The sequence below is a fragment of the Lithobates pipiens genome, unplaced genomic scaffold (assembly GCF_037356315.1).
Source record: "Lithobates pipiens isolate NorthernLeopardFrog02 unplaced genomic scaffold, aLitPip1_a1.2 Scaffold_18, whole genome shotgun sequence".
Taxonomy (NCBI): Eukaryota; Metazoa; Chordata; class Amphibia; order Anura; family Ranidae; genus Lithobates; species Lithobates pipiens.
The window spans coordinates 429,545,035-429,562,618 of NW_027507758.1; the positions used below are offsets into that span (position 1 = coordinate 429,545,035).

General features: G+C 39.1%; 1 protein-coding gene across 2 annotated transcripts in view; it reads left to right on the top strand.

The window, feature by feature from the left end:
* The window catches only part of IFT80 (intraflagellar transport 80), a 189,469-nt gene that overhangs the window by 33,181 nt on the left and 138,704 nt on the right, over positions 1-17,584 (top strand). For both annotated transcript variants that reach the window (XM_077488065.1, XM_077488064.1), the window contains exons 5-8: positions 6,349-6,417; positions 8,032-8,141; positions 10,044-10,133; positions 11,831-11,968. In XM_077488065.1, coding sequence (XP_077344191.1) covers positions 6,349-6,417; positions 8,032-8,141; positions 10,044-10,133; positions 11,831-11,968 — 407 coding nt within the window. The remainder of the gene's footprint in view (positions 1-6,348; positions 6,418-8,031; positions 8,142-10,043; positions 10,134-11,830; positions 11,969-17,584) is intronic.

Below are 17,584 nucleotides of genomic sequence, written 5' to 3' on the forward strand. Positions count from 1 at the left end.
TGTATAGCACTGATTGCTGTATAAATGACAATGGTCCCAAAAATGTCCACTATGTCCGCTATAATGTCGCAGTCACAATAAAAATCGCTGATCACCACCATTACTAGTAAAAAAAAAATTATTAATAAAAATGCCATAAAACTATCTCCTATTTTGTAAACGCTATAAATTTTGAGCAAACCAATCAATAATCGCTTATTTTTTTTTTTTTTTACCAAAAATATGTAGAATACGTATCGGTCTAAACTGAGGTAAAAAAATGTTTTTCTATATATTTTTGGGGGATATTTATTATAGCAAAAAGTAAAAAAAATTATATTTTTTTCAAAATTGTTGCTCTTTTTTTGTTTATAGCGCAAAAAATAAAAACCGCAGGGGTGATCAAATACCAGCAAAAGAAAGCTCTATTTGTGGGGAAAAAAGGACGTCAATTTTGTTTGGGAGCCACGTAGCATGACCGCGCAATTGTCAGTTAAAGCGACGCAGTACCGAATCGCAAAAAGTGGTCTGGTCTTAAGCCAGCAAAATGGTCCGGTCTGAAAATGGTTAAAGGAACGGCGCACCATTAGCCGTTTTTATGATCTTATTATTGCCTTTATTGAAAATCCACAAGTAGATGGTATTCAGGATTTTGGAGGAGGATATTCAACTGAAAATGAATTCAATATATTGAGTCCCTTTCTGAAGCCTATATATACAGTACATAAATAACATGCTTTTATTAAGAGGTGATAGCGGTTAATACTTTAGTAAACGAGAAGACTATTTCGCCACCCACAGCTTTTCTCAGGCTGTATGAAGCTCATGACTCATATCCCTTTTGAAACAAAACACAGACTAAATATGAAGTTTGTGGCACGTCTGCTATCTGTGTCTACTATATTTTGAACCCTTGTTTTTAGCATTTAATGTACACTAAAGGCAAACTTGCTTGCCCATTTAGTAGTATCCTATAGAATGTATTTTTTTTTTAAAACTATATCTGATATAGGGGACAGGCACTGCTGAGATGTGCATGAATTGTTTATAGAAAAGAGTGATCCAAGTGGTAACTTCCTCTAAACTGGGAGGATTGTCTGGGATGTAAATGAATGAATTCAGATGATCACCCTATATTTCTCTAGCCAGTAAGAGACACACTGGAAATATGTCATCTCTCATTGCCCGCACACATTTTTAGATCATCTCTAACCTCTCTTTTACCTTACACTCTCTTCAACTGAATATATTTTAGCTTTGATAGTCTGTTGGACCACTGCAATCTCTTACCTACTCCTAATGAGTTAACCACCAATTAGCACTAATTTGAATGGCAGACTTTTGAGGTTTGTGGTTTTTATGACTGTACCTTCACGTAAAAGAACAATTTTAAATGATCAAATGTGAATGGCCTTGGCTATTTTTAACTTCTTGTATGATGAGTTAGATCTAGAAATCAATTTAAAAATGTTCAGTCATTATTCAGCTACTGGAAAGCAGTGCAAATTTTCCTTTTGCACTGATTTTATCAAAATCCTTTAGTTTACTTTACTAAACAGTTTACCAGACTGTTAAAGCTTTCATTTACATAACAGATGTATCTAGAAAATCACTGAGATTTCAGCTGGCTATAGATTATTAGAATTTAGAACGGAAAGTCTTAGGAAAATGCATACAAAAATTCTCAGAATATTCAAACATTTTTAGAAAGATTTTGTTTTTAACATTTTAAATTTAGAATGAATGAACTTTACTGAATGACAAACCACATATTCTGTTATGCCGCATACACACGACCAGACTTTTTGACAGCAAAGATCCGACGGAACGAATCCGGAGGACAATTCGATCGTGTGTGGGCTCCATCGGACCTTTGCTGTCCAAAAATCTGATGGACTTTAGAAATAGAACATGTTTCAAATTTTTTCGCCGTAATTCCACCGGACCCAGTTCCTATTGAGAAATCCTCTCGTGTGTATGCTAGTCCGACAGACAAAAACCGACGCTAGGGCAGCTATTGGCTACTGGCTATGAACTTCCTTATTCTAGTCCGGTCATACGTCATCACGTTCGAATCCGTCGGACTTTGGTGTGATTGTGTGTGGCCAAGTCTGTTCATTCGGAAAGTCCGTCGGAACTCCGCCGAAAGTCCGTTGGAAAAACCGTGGGACCTAGTCCGTCGAAAAGTCGCTCGTGTGTACGCGGCATTAGAAATGTTTTCATTGAAGAAAATTTTTTCGTCATGCTCCTTTCAATTTTCTTGTCTTTACGGACAAAAACAAACTAATGATTAGTAAAGCAAACCAAACTTTCTTAGAATATTCTTTTCCTAAGAATTTTGATTCAAAATTCTACCCATCTATGGCCAGCTTATTCTGTAAACTTGCTGATCTTTGGAATTAAGATTTGGCAAGCCAAACTGAAGTAAGTAGAAGTTGTATAGGACATCCTTTAAACTAAAGCATCACCTACCTCAAAAAAATAACTGCAGTTTAATGTTTTTATCAATTCTGCACAGACATACAAAGGCCACTGTTGGGAGCAATTTTGCTTCTCAGAAGGCTTTTGAGTTGCAGGTGGAAAGATTTCTTCATGAATGCTTTCTTGTACTTGGTACACCAGTGAGCTCACAGCCATAGCAAATGCACCTGCTGTCTAGAAATGCCAGCTCCCTTTTTAGTAAGCCCTAACAGGCCACAAAAGTAATTTCTCTATCATTGTCTAGTTTAGCGAAGTTCATTCGATGCTTTCATATGCCAGTGGAAGTACAAAAAAGTGTCAACCACCCCAACCTATAACTAGCCTCTGCAGTAAGGTGCACATGTAACGGCAACGCACATCGCAAACAAAATATTTCCCAGCACACTTGCCAGCCTGCAAAACATCCAAATTGACCCTAACAGCTTACGTTAAAAACAAAGAGTTTTGTTTGCACAAATTTGCATATATATACATAAGCTGCAGTGCCCACATCAATGCTCTGTGCTGCTGTGTACTGCAGTCCTAACTCTATCATTTTCAGTGTCTCCTAAATAGGAGCACATATAGCAGTAGATGGATCAAGGGCAGATGTGCCTGGAAAAAGCCCACTTCAACTTAAAGACATTGGTACTCAGATGACGCCCAGTAAGACCACAATGGCAGCGAAGGCATCCAGTGCATCCCCGAACCCAATTCAACCAACTGTACAAAAAAACGTCAACCACCCCAACCTATAACTAGCCTTTGCAGTAAGGTGCACATGGAAGGGCAATGTACATCACAAACAAAAGATTTCCCAGCACACTTACTAGCCTGCAAAACAATCAAATTGATTCTGTCTAACAATTTACTTTAAAAACGGAGGGTTGCCAGGGGAAGGGACATTCAGATATAGGCTTGCAATGCGAAAATTTACACTGATTTCTTTTTGGCTGATTTGCTAACATTTCCCAAGGAACATCATCTAAAATCTCTTTACATTTAATTTGTACTCATTTTTATTTTCTTCTTCTGGCAGCACACTTCTGTTCTTAAAGTTAGCTTTAACAACAGATGTTAAATAATTTTGACAGCACCTATGTTATATGAAAGATGTATCACTATTCCAGGACTAAGCAAGAGATTAAACGGGCTCTGTGGGGGTTTAAAGTAACCTTAGACATTAGATAGCAATTCTGTGGACAACAAGCTAATGTCTGCCTGCAGACAAGGCCTTTCTGGGGAAATAAAGACTGGACAGGTTAGAAAGCTTTGGACCATTGTTCTTCTTCCCTCCATGAGCTGCCATTGGTATTGTCCACAGCACAGTTAGCTGTTCCTCTACAGTGTGTTTTAATTTGTTGAGACTTGGTGGCCAGCATAAAATCCTGAAGATATACATTACAGCTCCAAGCAACCTGTGTTTATAGCTAACTGACTTTCAGAGCATAAATGTCACCCTAAGAGGGAGAGAATAAAGATAAATAACAGGACAAACACACAGGGAGAACATGCTAATTTCATGCAGGTAGTGTCGTCGTTGGGATTTCAACCAACAAGTCTAGATTCTAGTGCTGCTAGGCAGAGGTGATATTTGGAGGTCATCTATGGAAACTGTGTATGAAGTAGATTTGCGATTAATCGCTAAAAAATCGTTATTGCGATTCAACCCCCCTCACAATCTTAATAGAACATTTCCCTGATTCGTGTTAAACAAGTGTAGAGCCAAGCAGAGCTGTCAAAAGAAAAACAAAAAAGCTCAGCTGGCAAATGTTTATCAACAGCGCTAAAGAGAAACAATGCATCTTTCGGTTCTTTTAGATCAAAGGAATTAACTTTCGTCTGTAAATGAGGTCAGTTTAACCACTTAAAGACTAAACGTTTTTTGACACTTGTTGCTTACAAGTTAATATCTGTATTTTTTACTATAAAATTACTTAGAACCCCCAAACATTATATATATTTTTTTTAAGCAGAGACCCTAGAGAATACAATTGTGGTCTTTGCAATTTGTTATGTTGCATTGTATTTGCGTAGCGGTCTTTCAAAAGCAGTTTTTTAGGAAAAAATATACTTCAATGAAGTAAAAAAAACGAAACAGTGAAGTTAGCCCCGTTTTATTTGTGTAATGCAAAAGATGTTATGCTGAGAATCGTGATCTTTATCCTAAGTAAAAAATAAATAAATGTTATTCTAATTTTATCCAGTATGAAGTAGTAAAGTTACCTACTGTAGATAAAGCAGTTGAGTACTTGCATTCATTTTGTGACCACCATTAGCTATTTAAGGCTAAACTCCAGGAGAATATATAAAGAAAAATAAAATAATGTAGCTCTGTATTCAATATTATTTAATTATTTTTTTTTTTAATGGAAATACCTGGATTTAACTAGGTTTTAAGCGCTTGAAGTCCCTGCGCAGCAAAGCAGAGACTAGGCGTGCAGGAATTGGCACCAAGTGCCAGTCAAATGTGCAGCAATACAAGTAACGTGCTGATAGCAGAAGAGAGCAGATTGACAGGGAGATGAGGTTGTCAGTCTCTGCTGCTGCTTTTTTCTTTCTTTTTGTTGAGTTATGGGGTGGGGAGGAGACCTGTAAGTGTCAATGATTTGCAGCACAGAAAAATCAGGTCTCCTCCCCTGTCAGACAGGGCTGTGCCATGTGGTAGATCTGTATAAATTTCAGTTGTATGCACAAAAATCCACTGGTAAAGTAAAAAAAGCTCACCCATATGTATTTTATCTGTGTATTTAGCTGTTCACTTGGATTTTGACTTTAAAGTATAGCTAAAGGGGTGGCACAGTGGTGTAGTGGGCGGCATAGTGCTGTAGTGAGTAGCACTCTCGCCTAGCAGTAAAAAGGGTTGCTAGTTTGAACCACAACACTGCCTGCGTGGGTTTCCTATGGGTACACCGGTCCTCCCACACTCCAAAGACATGCTGGTAGGTTAATTGGATCCTGTCTAAATTGTCCCTAGTATGTATGAATGTGAGTTAGGGACCTTAGATTGTAAGCTCCTTGAGGGCAGGGACTGATGTGAATGTACAATGTATATCTAAAGCGCTGGTTAAATTGATGGCGCTATATAAGTAATTGAAATGAAAAAAAAAGGCAGAGCTGCTTTTTTTTTTTTTTAAGTATAATAAAAAAGTTTTGCAAGTCCTGTCAGGTTTTTGCCATCTGTACCCCATTTGGGAGTTTTTTCTTTACTTTTTGCCCCATCAACACAACAGGAAGTGAGAGGAAGCATCTTTTAAAGTAAGGAAAATCCACTTTTATACCTTTTTTGTCAAGGCAACTCCTTTCCCTATTGATATCACCTATATTCTTATTCTATTGAAAACTGGGACACATATGCAAATCTAAAAAGTTTTACTTTGGAATATAGATTACCACCTGAGTACATTGCAAACAAAAATAAAAATAAATATTTAAAAAATAATTTTTGCTGAAAAGAGATCTGTTTTGGTTTGATGTTACACTGTGCTGCGCTGTGGTGTCTTTTTCCTGTACAAACTAAGCAACTAGATGCATATAAGTTAGTAACCGAGTCTCCTTGACCTTAGAGGTCATGTTTTCAGTCTTTTGGCCTACGAAGCTTTTGGCCTGTATTTTAGGAAATTCTCCATACTCATAAGATTACTAGCAACATGGGTTGGGCCTTTTCACATTTAACAAGATCTCTTTTGGTTACATGTATGTTCAGTAAATGTTATTTATTTGGCATTTTTGACATTCAATGTTCTCTATACATGCCCTAACATCTTCTTGTATGTTTTTTTCTTTTGCTTACTTTTTGTGAGACGCCACTACTGTTTTGTATTGCACTGCTTTGTTGGATGCTTTAGTTATATAAATAAATCATTTGAAAAAAAAGTTCATAACCAAAAGTTGTATACATTTCTGCAGTTGGAGAAGATGGACATGTAAAGATTTGGTCGCGAAGTGGAATGCTGAGATCTACATTGGCGCAGAATGGTAAATGGTCCAATTTCACATACATAGTTGTAGACAAACATGTAGACACTTGTGTTAAATAGGGCATAAAAAAATATTGTTTTCAAAATAGAATAGAAAACACAATTTGTCTGTCCTCTTTTCTTTTTTTTTTTTTTTTCCAAAGGTTTGTTTTATTACATGAAACTGTGTTCCCATTAGAAACTCCCCACATTTCTATGGAACTGGAGCAGCATAAAGCTTCATGTACACAGCCTACTTTGACTACCAGCCGTGGGAAAACACAAAATCACAATTTTGCTGTGTTTTGCGGCCGGCGGTCAAAACTTTCCTATCCTGAATGTGATTCTTCCGCATTCAGGAAAGGGAAGTTGAGGAAGGTTAAAGCTCTCCTAACTGCAGCAGCGCCTAAACTCTGATAAAACACTATGTGTACATGGACACATGGGGTTTTATGGAGTTGAGTTTAGGAGCTAGTGCAAAACAAATTGCCAAAAGCTCCTAAACTCAACACTAAGGCTTCATGTACACTTGAGCTACTTTGAGCAAGCGGCCATGGGAAAAAGCAAAATGTGGCGGAATCACGCTGAAATTTTGCACGTTTTGCAGGTGGCAGTCAAAGCGTTCCTATCCCGAACATGATTACGCCACATTCAGGAGAGGGAGGTTAGGGGAGGATGAACCTCCCCTAACTGCAGCTGCTATTAAACTATCCTAAAAGCATATGTGTACATGGACACATAGGCTTCAATAGAGTTGAGTTCAGGAGCTTTGGCAGAAAAACACCAAAAGTTCATAAACTCAAGTTTATTAGCTTCTAGTGTACAAGGAGCCTAAAGCTGCCTGCACAAACCTGCAGTAGCCTCTAATACCCTGACATTTTCCTGCCAGTTGTCAGACTGTTCTCATAGTAAGCGCTCCAACACTTCCAAGTAGTTTCTGATGTTGTTGTTATTTCCAGTCTCCAACACGTTTCTGTTGGCCTAACCATAGAAAAATAGAATCTTCCCATGGACCTCCAAAAGGGATAGCGGGAAAAGGGAATTTTAATGTGCCAAAACATAGATTAAAAAGAAATCGTAAAATTTAAATTTTTGTACTTCCACATTAAAATCAGCAAAACATTAAAACATGTATCGTCAGCTACAATCTGGTATAGAAATAAAAAAGAGGATAGGTGGGTAGGTGATTTTATGGATGATTTCTTTTTGATTTGTGCTTTTGGCATTCCCCTTTTCCACTATCCCTTTTGGGGATACATGGGAAGTTTTCTATTTTTCAATTTGATATTACAGAGGATAGTTCCATGTTATTATCATTACAAGACCCCCCTCACCTATTTTGTGATTTGGCCTAACTATAATGGACTGCAATGCTGGTCAATAGGAATGTGCAGGATGTGGAAAAAGACTTTGCCTGCCAGAATAGCTTGGATTCTGCCACAAAAGCAGAGTATTAGTTTCTGCCTCAGGTATGGATGCCTACAGTTTATACTTAATAGCATTTATTTTATTTTTTATTTTTTTTACAGCAGTATTTCCTTATGATTTGCAATGATGGTCCGTTTTTTAGAATTGCATAGATTGTGATTACATGCATAGTATAAATTTTCTTAATTATATAACACTTTTATAGGTTTACCAATATACTCCATTGCCTGGGGCCCAGATTCTGAGAAAGTTCTCTACCCACTTGGAAAACAGCTTATCATTAAGCCACTGCAGCCAAGTTCCAAGGTTTTACAGGTACCTGATTACATCAGTTTCTGAAATCCCTTACAGGAAGATAATAGACCCTAAACCAGTGATGGCGAACCTTGGCACTCCAGATGTTTTGGAAATACTTTTCCCATGGTACTCAAGTACACTGCAGAGTGCCATGAGCATTATGGTAAATGTAGTTCCAAAACATCTGTGATGTCAAGGCTCGTCATTACTGACCTAAACTATAGTAAATGTAACCATATTAATCCTTTCAGGACAAAATGACAAAAAAATATATGAATTGATTGTCTGAAAATTACATGTCTTGCCTAGCATGATGGTTGTCTCCAGTAATCACTGGTACCATATAATGAAGGATGGGCATATCTGACATTTTATTCCTATTTCCAGCTATCTCTCAAACTCCCCAGCACTGCACAGATAACTGAAAATTGGTAAAACCATAAAAAAAAAAGACGTAAATTTAAATATCAATATGCAAAAGTCCATTTCACTTCTTAGCTATTTGCCTGGAGTTCATAAATATATTTTTTTGTGCATTTTGATTTACTTTAAAAGTGTAATAACTTAAAAAATAACTAAGAAAAGAGCAAGTAAAACTGATATTTTTTACATTCCCATGTTGAGATGCACATCTCTGAAATTTTCCACTTGTGCTTCCATCGATGGAAAACATTCAGAATAGAGAATCCTATAAATGGTACACAAAATAGAGTGTAACTGTTCCAGGTTTTCTCAAACATATGTCTGCTGTGAACAATACATAGTTTTTTTTAGTTTTTTTTAAACATCCAGGTAAATCCTGCACGTGTGTGAATGTAACCTCTAGCATATATTACTTTTTTGTTGTCCTTTGAGAGCTGATAATAAAATAGAAAGGGGTCCTGTAGTTCAGGATTTTACGATGTCCTCATAAACCCTGTACATATGCAGTTTTAGAGATGTAAATGCCCCCCACATTTGTGTTTGTTCCCTTAGGTATCTCACAATTTGCTGGCTGGGTCAGTGGGGTCGATTTTTTTTTTTTTTTTTGTAAATGTCGTAAATAAACAGTTATACCATCCTAATTATTTGACATAAGGCAGTTAGTGATCCTTGAAGTAAGGCAGGCCTAAGATAATACATTTTCTTTCCTTCCAAGGGTGGAAGGAAAGAAACCTGCTCAATTCCCCCATCAACACAGTCAGTGCCTCCCACTGCGCTATTGTATTCTGCCAGCGGGAGGCGCAGGGAGCATTTCTGGTCAGCAGAATAAAATGGTTACTGTTAGTGGGTTCTAGCCAATGGCAGTAACCGTATGTAGAAAAGTCTGACTTGCTGGTTGTACACAAGTTAATTGATCGATCAATTTTGGTACAGTCAGCCTGCTCATACATGTCTCGAATCTCAGCCGGTCCCTGCTGAACCAGCCGAGATTAGAACCTGGTCACCTTCATCTTTGGTTAGCCTAAAATGCAAGGTCCACTTGCACTGTCTGAGCCTCCTTCCTTTCACAGATAACCTACTGTTAGTAGCTGTGAAATGTACCTTTAAAGATACTTGGTGTTTTGTACTTACCTTGCTCTCATCTTTTGCCTGTGGCATCTAGGGGAGGATGATATCACACTCCTTCCAGCTAGATCCAGGGTAATACAGAAAAGTTGAAGTCTTGTGAGAAGGTGCTTTTGCAATGGCCTGGAATGTCTTCACACGAGATGCTCTGCATTTCCCAGAAACCTTCTCACAGGAAAGAATTTTAAGGTACATTTTGCATCTACTAATACCAGGTCATTTATAAAAGAGGAGGGGGGCCTGGCAATCCAAACAGACCTTGCATTTTACTGCAATATCTGTTTTAAACTATGTTCTTCCTTGGACCTTCACACAGTTGGTTTCACATTTTACCTGCAGTTTTCTGTTAGCATTTTCTTTTCTGTGTTGCAGTGGAAAGCCCATGATGGTGTTATTTTAAAGGTTGACTGGAATCCTATCAATGACCTCATTTTATCAGCTGGGGAAGATTGTAAATATAAGGTAATGCACAATGTCAAATATCCGATTGCACAGATTGTTTAGCTTTCCTCAACATAAACTGAAAGCTAAATTAGGTCTTAACTAACTAAAGCCAAAAGCAAGTCTGCATTATTTAGATCTAGAGCTAAGATGTACTGACAACAGCACAGCATATGTGACAAATGAATAATGGGTGGGGCTGAATAGATCCAAGTGCCAGGCTGCTGTATTGAGGAGACGTCATGACAGAGGTATTCTGTGTCTTACTCTGTTGTATCATTTGCTTTGAAGATTTGTGCAATGCATGCATTAGGGTATGACCATTGGGTGAGTGAGTTTACAATTATCTGGCTGTCCCTTCAGTGTCTTTTGTTGTTTGGAAAATAATAATCATAGTTCCATGGATCAAAACAACTATTTTTGGATAAACGATGATTACCTTGTGCACCAAGATGTACTTAACTCTAGAGCCACACTATTGAAATTTACTACTGTGACAATGATCACAACAATCACCTTGCCACCTTGTTCCTTTGCTCAACTTTGCCTTCTATGAAAAGACTTCCACTCATAAAACTAGTTTCATAGTGTGACTTTGTAGGTACAGCAAAGTATAAAAGTCAGATTTACCTCTCAGAGGTAGCTGTTTGTCCAGCATTACCTTCCACTTAGGAAAAAAGCGAGAAGTGTCTGTGCTTTAGCCCCATGGAGATAGCAGACACTCTCACAATGGTCAAATAACAAACCGGAAAGAAAATTGCTTGATTCCCCCATCAACACAGTCAGTGTTAATAGGAGAATCCCTTCTGTGGATCCATTGTGTTTTTCCGGTGAGGGAAGCCATCCCTGCCGGGAGAATACAATGATTATTGCTAGTGGCTATATTAGCCGCTAGCAATAATCGCATATAAAATCTGACAGGCTAGTTGTACCCAAGTTGATCGATCGAGCCTGCCTGAACGCAATTCAGCCTGCCAGATCGCAATTCAGCCTGCCCACGCATGGTTCGAATCTTGGCTGGTTCCTCTTGAACCAGCCAAGATTCTAACTGTCTATGGCTGGCTTAAGTTTTCCCTCCAGCAGCTTGCAAAATGTTTCTGTTTTCAGCTCTTAGCTGAAACAGGTTTTGTGATGTTTCTAACCCCCACACTAAGCCTACATGTCTACTCTGAAAGGGAGAGAGTATATGTAAGTACAAGCTGTCCCCTAGTTACAAACATCCGACTTACAAATGGAGGGAGACAACAGAAAGTCTACCCCAAGAAAGGTAAATTCACTCCTGTAGGAGTTATTATGGGAAAAGGTCCTCCATGCTTTATCACCAAGGCTTGTTTCCACAACAACCCAAAATTTTCTAAATCCAATTGTCATTGGGACAGAAAGTGAAGTGAAATCTTCAGAACAGGGGCACAGACAGCAAAACAAATGTTACAGGGTTGTTAACTCTTCCCTATGCTATCCAAAAAGCTTAAAACATTTTTTTGGGCTGGAGCTACACTTAAAAAAATGTACGTGTTCAGACTCACAAACAGTTTCAACTTAAGAACAAACCTACAGACCCTATCTTGTTTGTAACCCGGGGACCGTCTGTAACAGGATGCACATCTATTCTTGCAATGTAAGGCTGTACTGTAGAGAATCAGCATACTTCAAATTATATTTTCTATCTGTTTCTCTTTAATCCGATTAAATATTTGTCCATAAAAAATACCTTTCAGGTTTGGGATAGTTATGGACGACTCTTGTACAGTTCACCTTCGCATGAGTACCCAATTACATCTGTTTCCTGGGCACCTGATGGAGATCTGTTTGCTGTGGGCTCCTTCCATACACTTCGACTGTGTGACAAAACTGGAGTAAGTAAGCCTTCTAAAAAATATGCTGGCCACCTAATGAAAAGGAGCCTGTGTCTATTTCCTTCAGGGATAGTGTACATTTACTGCAGGGTTGTGACCTATACTAGAATGCGAAGAATATCTATTTACTATCTTTTATTATATTATAAATAAAGATATGATTGTACATGCATATGTAGCGATACCCCCATAGGAGCTGCTTAAGTTAGTTCAGGCCTCTCAAGCCCAATAGCAGTCTCAGCCCCATCTGGCACACCTGGCAATAGTGTAAGTTATCATAACACACAGGTTATGACAAAACACATACATTTTCTGTAGAAGGATAACAGACCATAACAATACATATTCGAGTAATCATCATGGAGAGTAATAAATGAGATTTAAGAGCAATATAGCTCTCAGGCTGCTTTCAGGGGATTCCAAACACTAGAATGTCATCAAAAGCAGAGGCACACTTGTGGTAATGGTAAATAAAGCACAATTTGGCACTTCAAATTAGATTGGTTGCCTTTACTCAGATTGGCTGTATGAGTCCAGGCAGGAGGAGAGCAGAGGAATGACTCCCTTTGTGTCAGGCCTCTCTCTACTGTCCCCTAACACCACAGGCCCAACTTTACACACCTATTCAACTCAGGAAGTAATGGCTTGACTTTAATAAACTGTCGCACACACCCAATACATATGCAGAGCCCTGAATATGTGTGTGCGGATCCGTATGGCCCTAACAGCTTCAGTCCTTTTTGATGCAAAGATAAGCTTTGGTGTCCTCCGCTATCCTCTTTTGTTGGTGTACTTTAACTCCTGGGTAGCAATGCAAACAATATAAGTGGCCCAGATTATCAAGTGAAACAGGCAGTATTTTGTTCAAAAACGTGTGAGGACAATGATGTCTGTATACAGTGCCCCAGAAATGGATAGCCTTATCCTTTATTCCTGTAGTACTACAAGTGTCAGCAAGATGACTACCGGCAATTAGGTTTGTATACAGTTTTCAAATGACTCTTCCTGTAGTGCAGTGTCTCTGTTCCCTGCAGATGGGCAGAAATGCCCTGTCGACATATCCTGCGATCAGGGCCCAAACGAACGTCCTGGAATAGGCATGCTTTCATGGTGACCTGACCGGTCCCCTCACACTGGAACGGTTCACAGTTGGTGGAGATGTGCCTCAATATTCCCCTGGGACCCCCCCCCCCTCTCAGGCCGGACGTCCCAACTTGCGGTGGAGGCCTGAATCATGCAGGGAGATCATCTGAGAGACAGCATCACTCCTTCAGGTCAGGTCTCTTCCCTCCCTCAAGGCTGACTGAACTTAACTCAGAATACAAAATGGAGTCTTTTACTTTCCTGTCAGCAAAGCATCATGGGGTTTGTGTAATTCTTCCCGTATACTGGTCTTTGGGGCCGTTTTGTGTGGAAACTACATGTCCCAGAATCCATTGCTGCTCTCTCTGCAGTTCAGTGCAATCTCTTGCATTGGCTGTTGTAACTGTGCTCTTAATTGGTTTTCCTCTTCCGGCCAATAGGGGCACAAGAGAGGCCACTGAATACACAGCTCTGTGTGTGTCAGCTCATATTACATTAACTCAGTCAGTGAAAACCAAAAGAAGGAATTGGGTTGAAAAATCCCCCTTACAGCTGCTAACAGGCAGCTCTCCCTAACTCAAGCTGGAAAATCTGTGTACATTGTTCCGGCCAGCTTGGCAGGATTGCGGGTTATAGAGTGAGACACCCGCTACACATACAAAAGCAAATTATATTTTAAGTTGAGAACCAAGTGTCGGCATTCGTTTTGATTATTAGTATTAGTTGAATCTTGATCACAGCAGCTTATCATTTGTACAATCCATTGAGGGATACAACTTAATTATAATTAAACAACCTAGTGATATTTATGGATGTCGACAGAAAAAATGGACAGTGGGTACATAGAAAACTGAGCCGGAGATCCCTGGACTCCCCGGGAAATGCATCCAGTAACATTTTATTGCAGAGATTTAGCAGGCAGACATGGCTCTCAATTGCAACAGTCTTTTTCTGCAGCAAACACTAAGGGACCCAGTGAGTGACCCCAAACACTCCCATGGTTTTTGCACTCTGTCTGCAGTGACAGTGGTCACATAGCCATACCTCTTCAGATAGTTCATGAGTATTTTGGAGGAAGTAGGGTCGTTTTCTTGCTTTTAAGATTCATCTGTTTTTCACAGCATGCCTGGCGCTTAACAGAAGGGGGATTGCTCTACATCTGCAGTTGAGCCATTTATGGAGAACCTTTTTTCCACTTTATACATAGTTAAGCTTGAGGACTGTTCCTTCTGATAGTTTTTTAGATCCCAAAGCCATTTGCGTTGGGGTCTATTTTTGGCCATCGTACTTCATTCTCAGGTGTTCATTCCTCCTGATCTTTCAACTGAGTTATTTTTACTTTTATGCAGGGATTGATGACTCTGTTGGGGGAACATGTTTCTCCCTCTGATCTCAGAGGTTTAAATGGCTAATTGATCCATCCAATGTTGGTGAAGGTGGTTCTCCACCTTCACAAAAGTCATTGCACCAGTTCTGGTTCTTGTTTGTCCCAAAGGTATCCCAGTTTTTGAATGCTTGGAAATCTGTTGCTTTGCAAGAAGGCCTCCCTTGAATTCCATTGTATCAATCACAGTGTGTAACTCAGAGGACTGCTGATAGATCTTGAAAATTGAAGTCATCTCTGATTATTCATTCACATGGCTTGGAATACTTGGACTTTCACCTGGATACCCTTCAAGCCAAGGTGTTCCTGCCCCAAGAAAATTTGACGAATCTGCAGTCAGGCTTCAATCTCAACACCAAGGACATATCGGGGGTTGATTTACTAAAACTGGAGAGTGCTAAATCTGGTGCAGCTCTGCATAGAAACCAATCATTCCAGGTTGTTTTGTCAAAGCCTAATTGAACAAGCTGAAGTTATAAGCTGATTGGACACCATGTAGAGCTGCACCAGATTTTGCACTCTCCCGGTTCAGTTTTAGTAAATCAATCCCATCTGGTTTTTATCTGGACAAAATTATCTGGTTACATTATTGAACCAAGATGTTTCTGTCATGGTTACTTGTCATTGTTGGTTGGTGGGTTTTTTCTTTCTCTACATTTGAAGTTTGCTACGTTTTCTGCGGCAGAGAGTAGAGTTTATCCTGTCCTAGGCATAGTTTCATATTCCAGCAACCTTTGCAGTGCACATTCCCAGGGTAGAGAACTTGCAGGCAGATTTTCTCAGCAGACAATGTCTGGACCAGAGGGAATGGTCTCTTTATCTGAAGGTGTTTTGTAATATGAATGTGCAATGGAGAATGCCAGATGTGGGCTTCCTAGTGTCTCGATTCATGAAAAAGTTGGACAGGTTTGTGTTCAGGATGCATTTTCTATATTCATTTATTTATTAGAAGTATATTTACATACTATGGGTTCTGAATTGCACTGAGTGCCATTTTTATATGTTAGTTATAAATGTCCTTTAAAGATACTTTCAGAGCTGCTAGTGTGATAAGTTGAATATGTTTATTATCTCATAGCATGCATTAGGGTTTAATTTATCAGCCATTCTCATAGCTCTAGACTGGCCTCGGAGAGTGTTGTATGTCCACCTTGTTCATCTGTTAGCCGAAACTCAATGGTCTCTGCCAGATTGGTCAGATCTGTTGGTATTACAAGGCCCTATATTCCACCCTGCTGATCTTCTGTCACTGGCTTTGATGTCCAGGCTGTAATCCCAAGCTAACGGCTTATACATGTTCTTTAAGAAAAGTTTATCATAGCACATGGAAGACTTATTTTCACTGGTGAGAGTCTCAGGGGTTTCCCCTTGTGTCTTTCAGGTGGGCTGGGTTCTTTCTTTCCTGTAGTTGAGGGTAGAACAATACTTGGAACCATCAAAGGTCAGGTATCTGCACTTTCTGTTCCTTTCAACATTTTCTTGCTATTCATTCACTGCTTTTGTTTTGTTTATACAAGGGGTGCACTCACTGCTCCCCCTGTTAGACCTCCATTTAAACTGTGGCATTTAAATCTATAAAAGGTTGTTTTGAGACTAATAAACTCTTTTTCACCCAAAGTGGAATTAGCTTCTTACCCCAAGGGAATTTCTCTACATTGCCTGGATGTAGTGAGGGCTACTGGGGTTTACTGTAGACTTATTTTCCTTATTTGTCTTTCCAGAAAATTCCAAAAGAGGTTCTTTGCCTTACAGATCCAATGTCTCTGGATAAAGTGCCTCTTTTTCCTGTTAAAGCTCACTCCGCTAGGGCAGTGAATTTTTCTTGGACTTTTAATCACCATGTCTCAGTGTTTCAAATGTCTAAATCTGCAACCTGGTCTTCTCCACAAGGCTTTCTCTAAGTTTTTGAAGGCCAATGCATCTGCTTCATCAGATGCTTTTTTTGATTGAACGTTTCTGCAAGCTATTGCTGTAATTTTTGGTTTGTTCTGTTGGGATGGTTCTCCTGTTTTGTGTGCGCCCTTTCTTTTGTTTGGACTGCTTTTGGAGGTCCCTAGATTGCTAGAAGGGTAACCCCACTTTCAAGGGGGGGGGGGGGATAGCAAATAAAGAAAAAAAAATATAGTTCCTTTACCTGCAACACTAATCATTTTGGAATTGAACGTTATTAAAAAATTACCTTTCCTTTTCAATCTACAGCCAATTAAATTTTCTGAGACTACATTACAATATGGCTACCTGGAGTTTTCTGTACACAGAAAGTGTACTGTCCACTCCCCAGAAACATAATTTCCTGCTTGTGATTGGCTTGCCAATTTTCCTAGAAGTCTGCCTAAGATTTAAGTCCTATTTCAGGCATCCCTTGCAGCAAAAATGTCATTTGTGGAGAGTTACTCTCAATAGGAGCATGTCTAAAAGTATGCAGGCCCAACAGATTTCCTCATTAGTGCCCTGCAGCTCCACACTTGAGAGTTAATTATGAAACCACTCCCATTAGACCTACTCAGAACAGAGGCACAGAGAAACATACAGGGATTTCTTCAGAATAACGAAAGGTAGGAATCTGCAACAAAATTTGTTATAATCCTTGCAGTGTACATAGATCACACAGGAGGGAATGTTTTTCTTTTCTAACAAAAGTGAAGTGAAGCTTTAATTATCATTAAGCTGTATCCCTCAAAGGACGATTAAGAAAATAGGATTTTTCTACTGCCTGTTGACACATACACAAGCAGGTTATTATGTTTTAGGTAGTCCACAAACTCATGTACAGCAGGGAAGAACCTGCTATGACTTTGTAAGGTCAGTGAGAAGACTATTTTATTTTTATTTTTTTGTTTTTTGTATTGTTACTATGATGAGCAGGACCAGAGGCACCATGAAGGACATTTTGTTTTTTTAGTAAGTAAACTGCACCTATTCTTTGAATATATCATTTGGAGATTAGCCACTAGACGGAGCTCTGTATTCCAAAGCAGTGTCAGTGTAATAACAGTTTAGGTAAGAAATTGACCACGGAGAGTGCATCGTTTTCAGTGTGTGTTGAGATACTCTTTGGCTTACATTGTGAGGTGATGAAGTAAAGCAATACCCACGATGTAGCACTGCAAGGCAGGAAGCAGAGCTTACATATGTAGTGTGCAAATTTG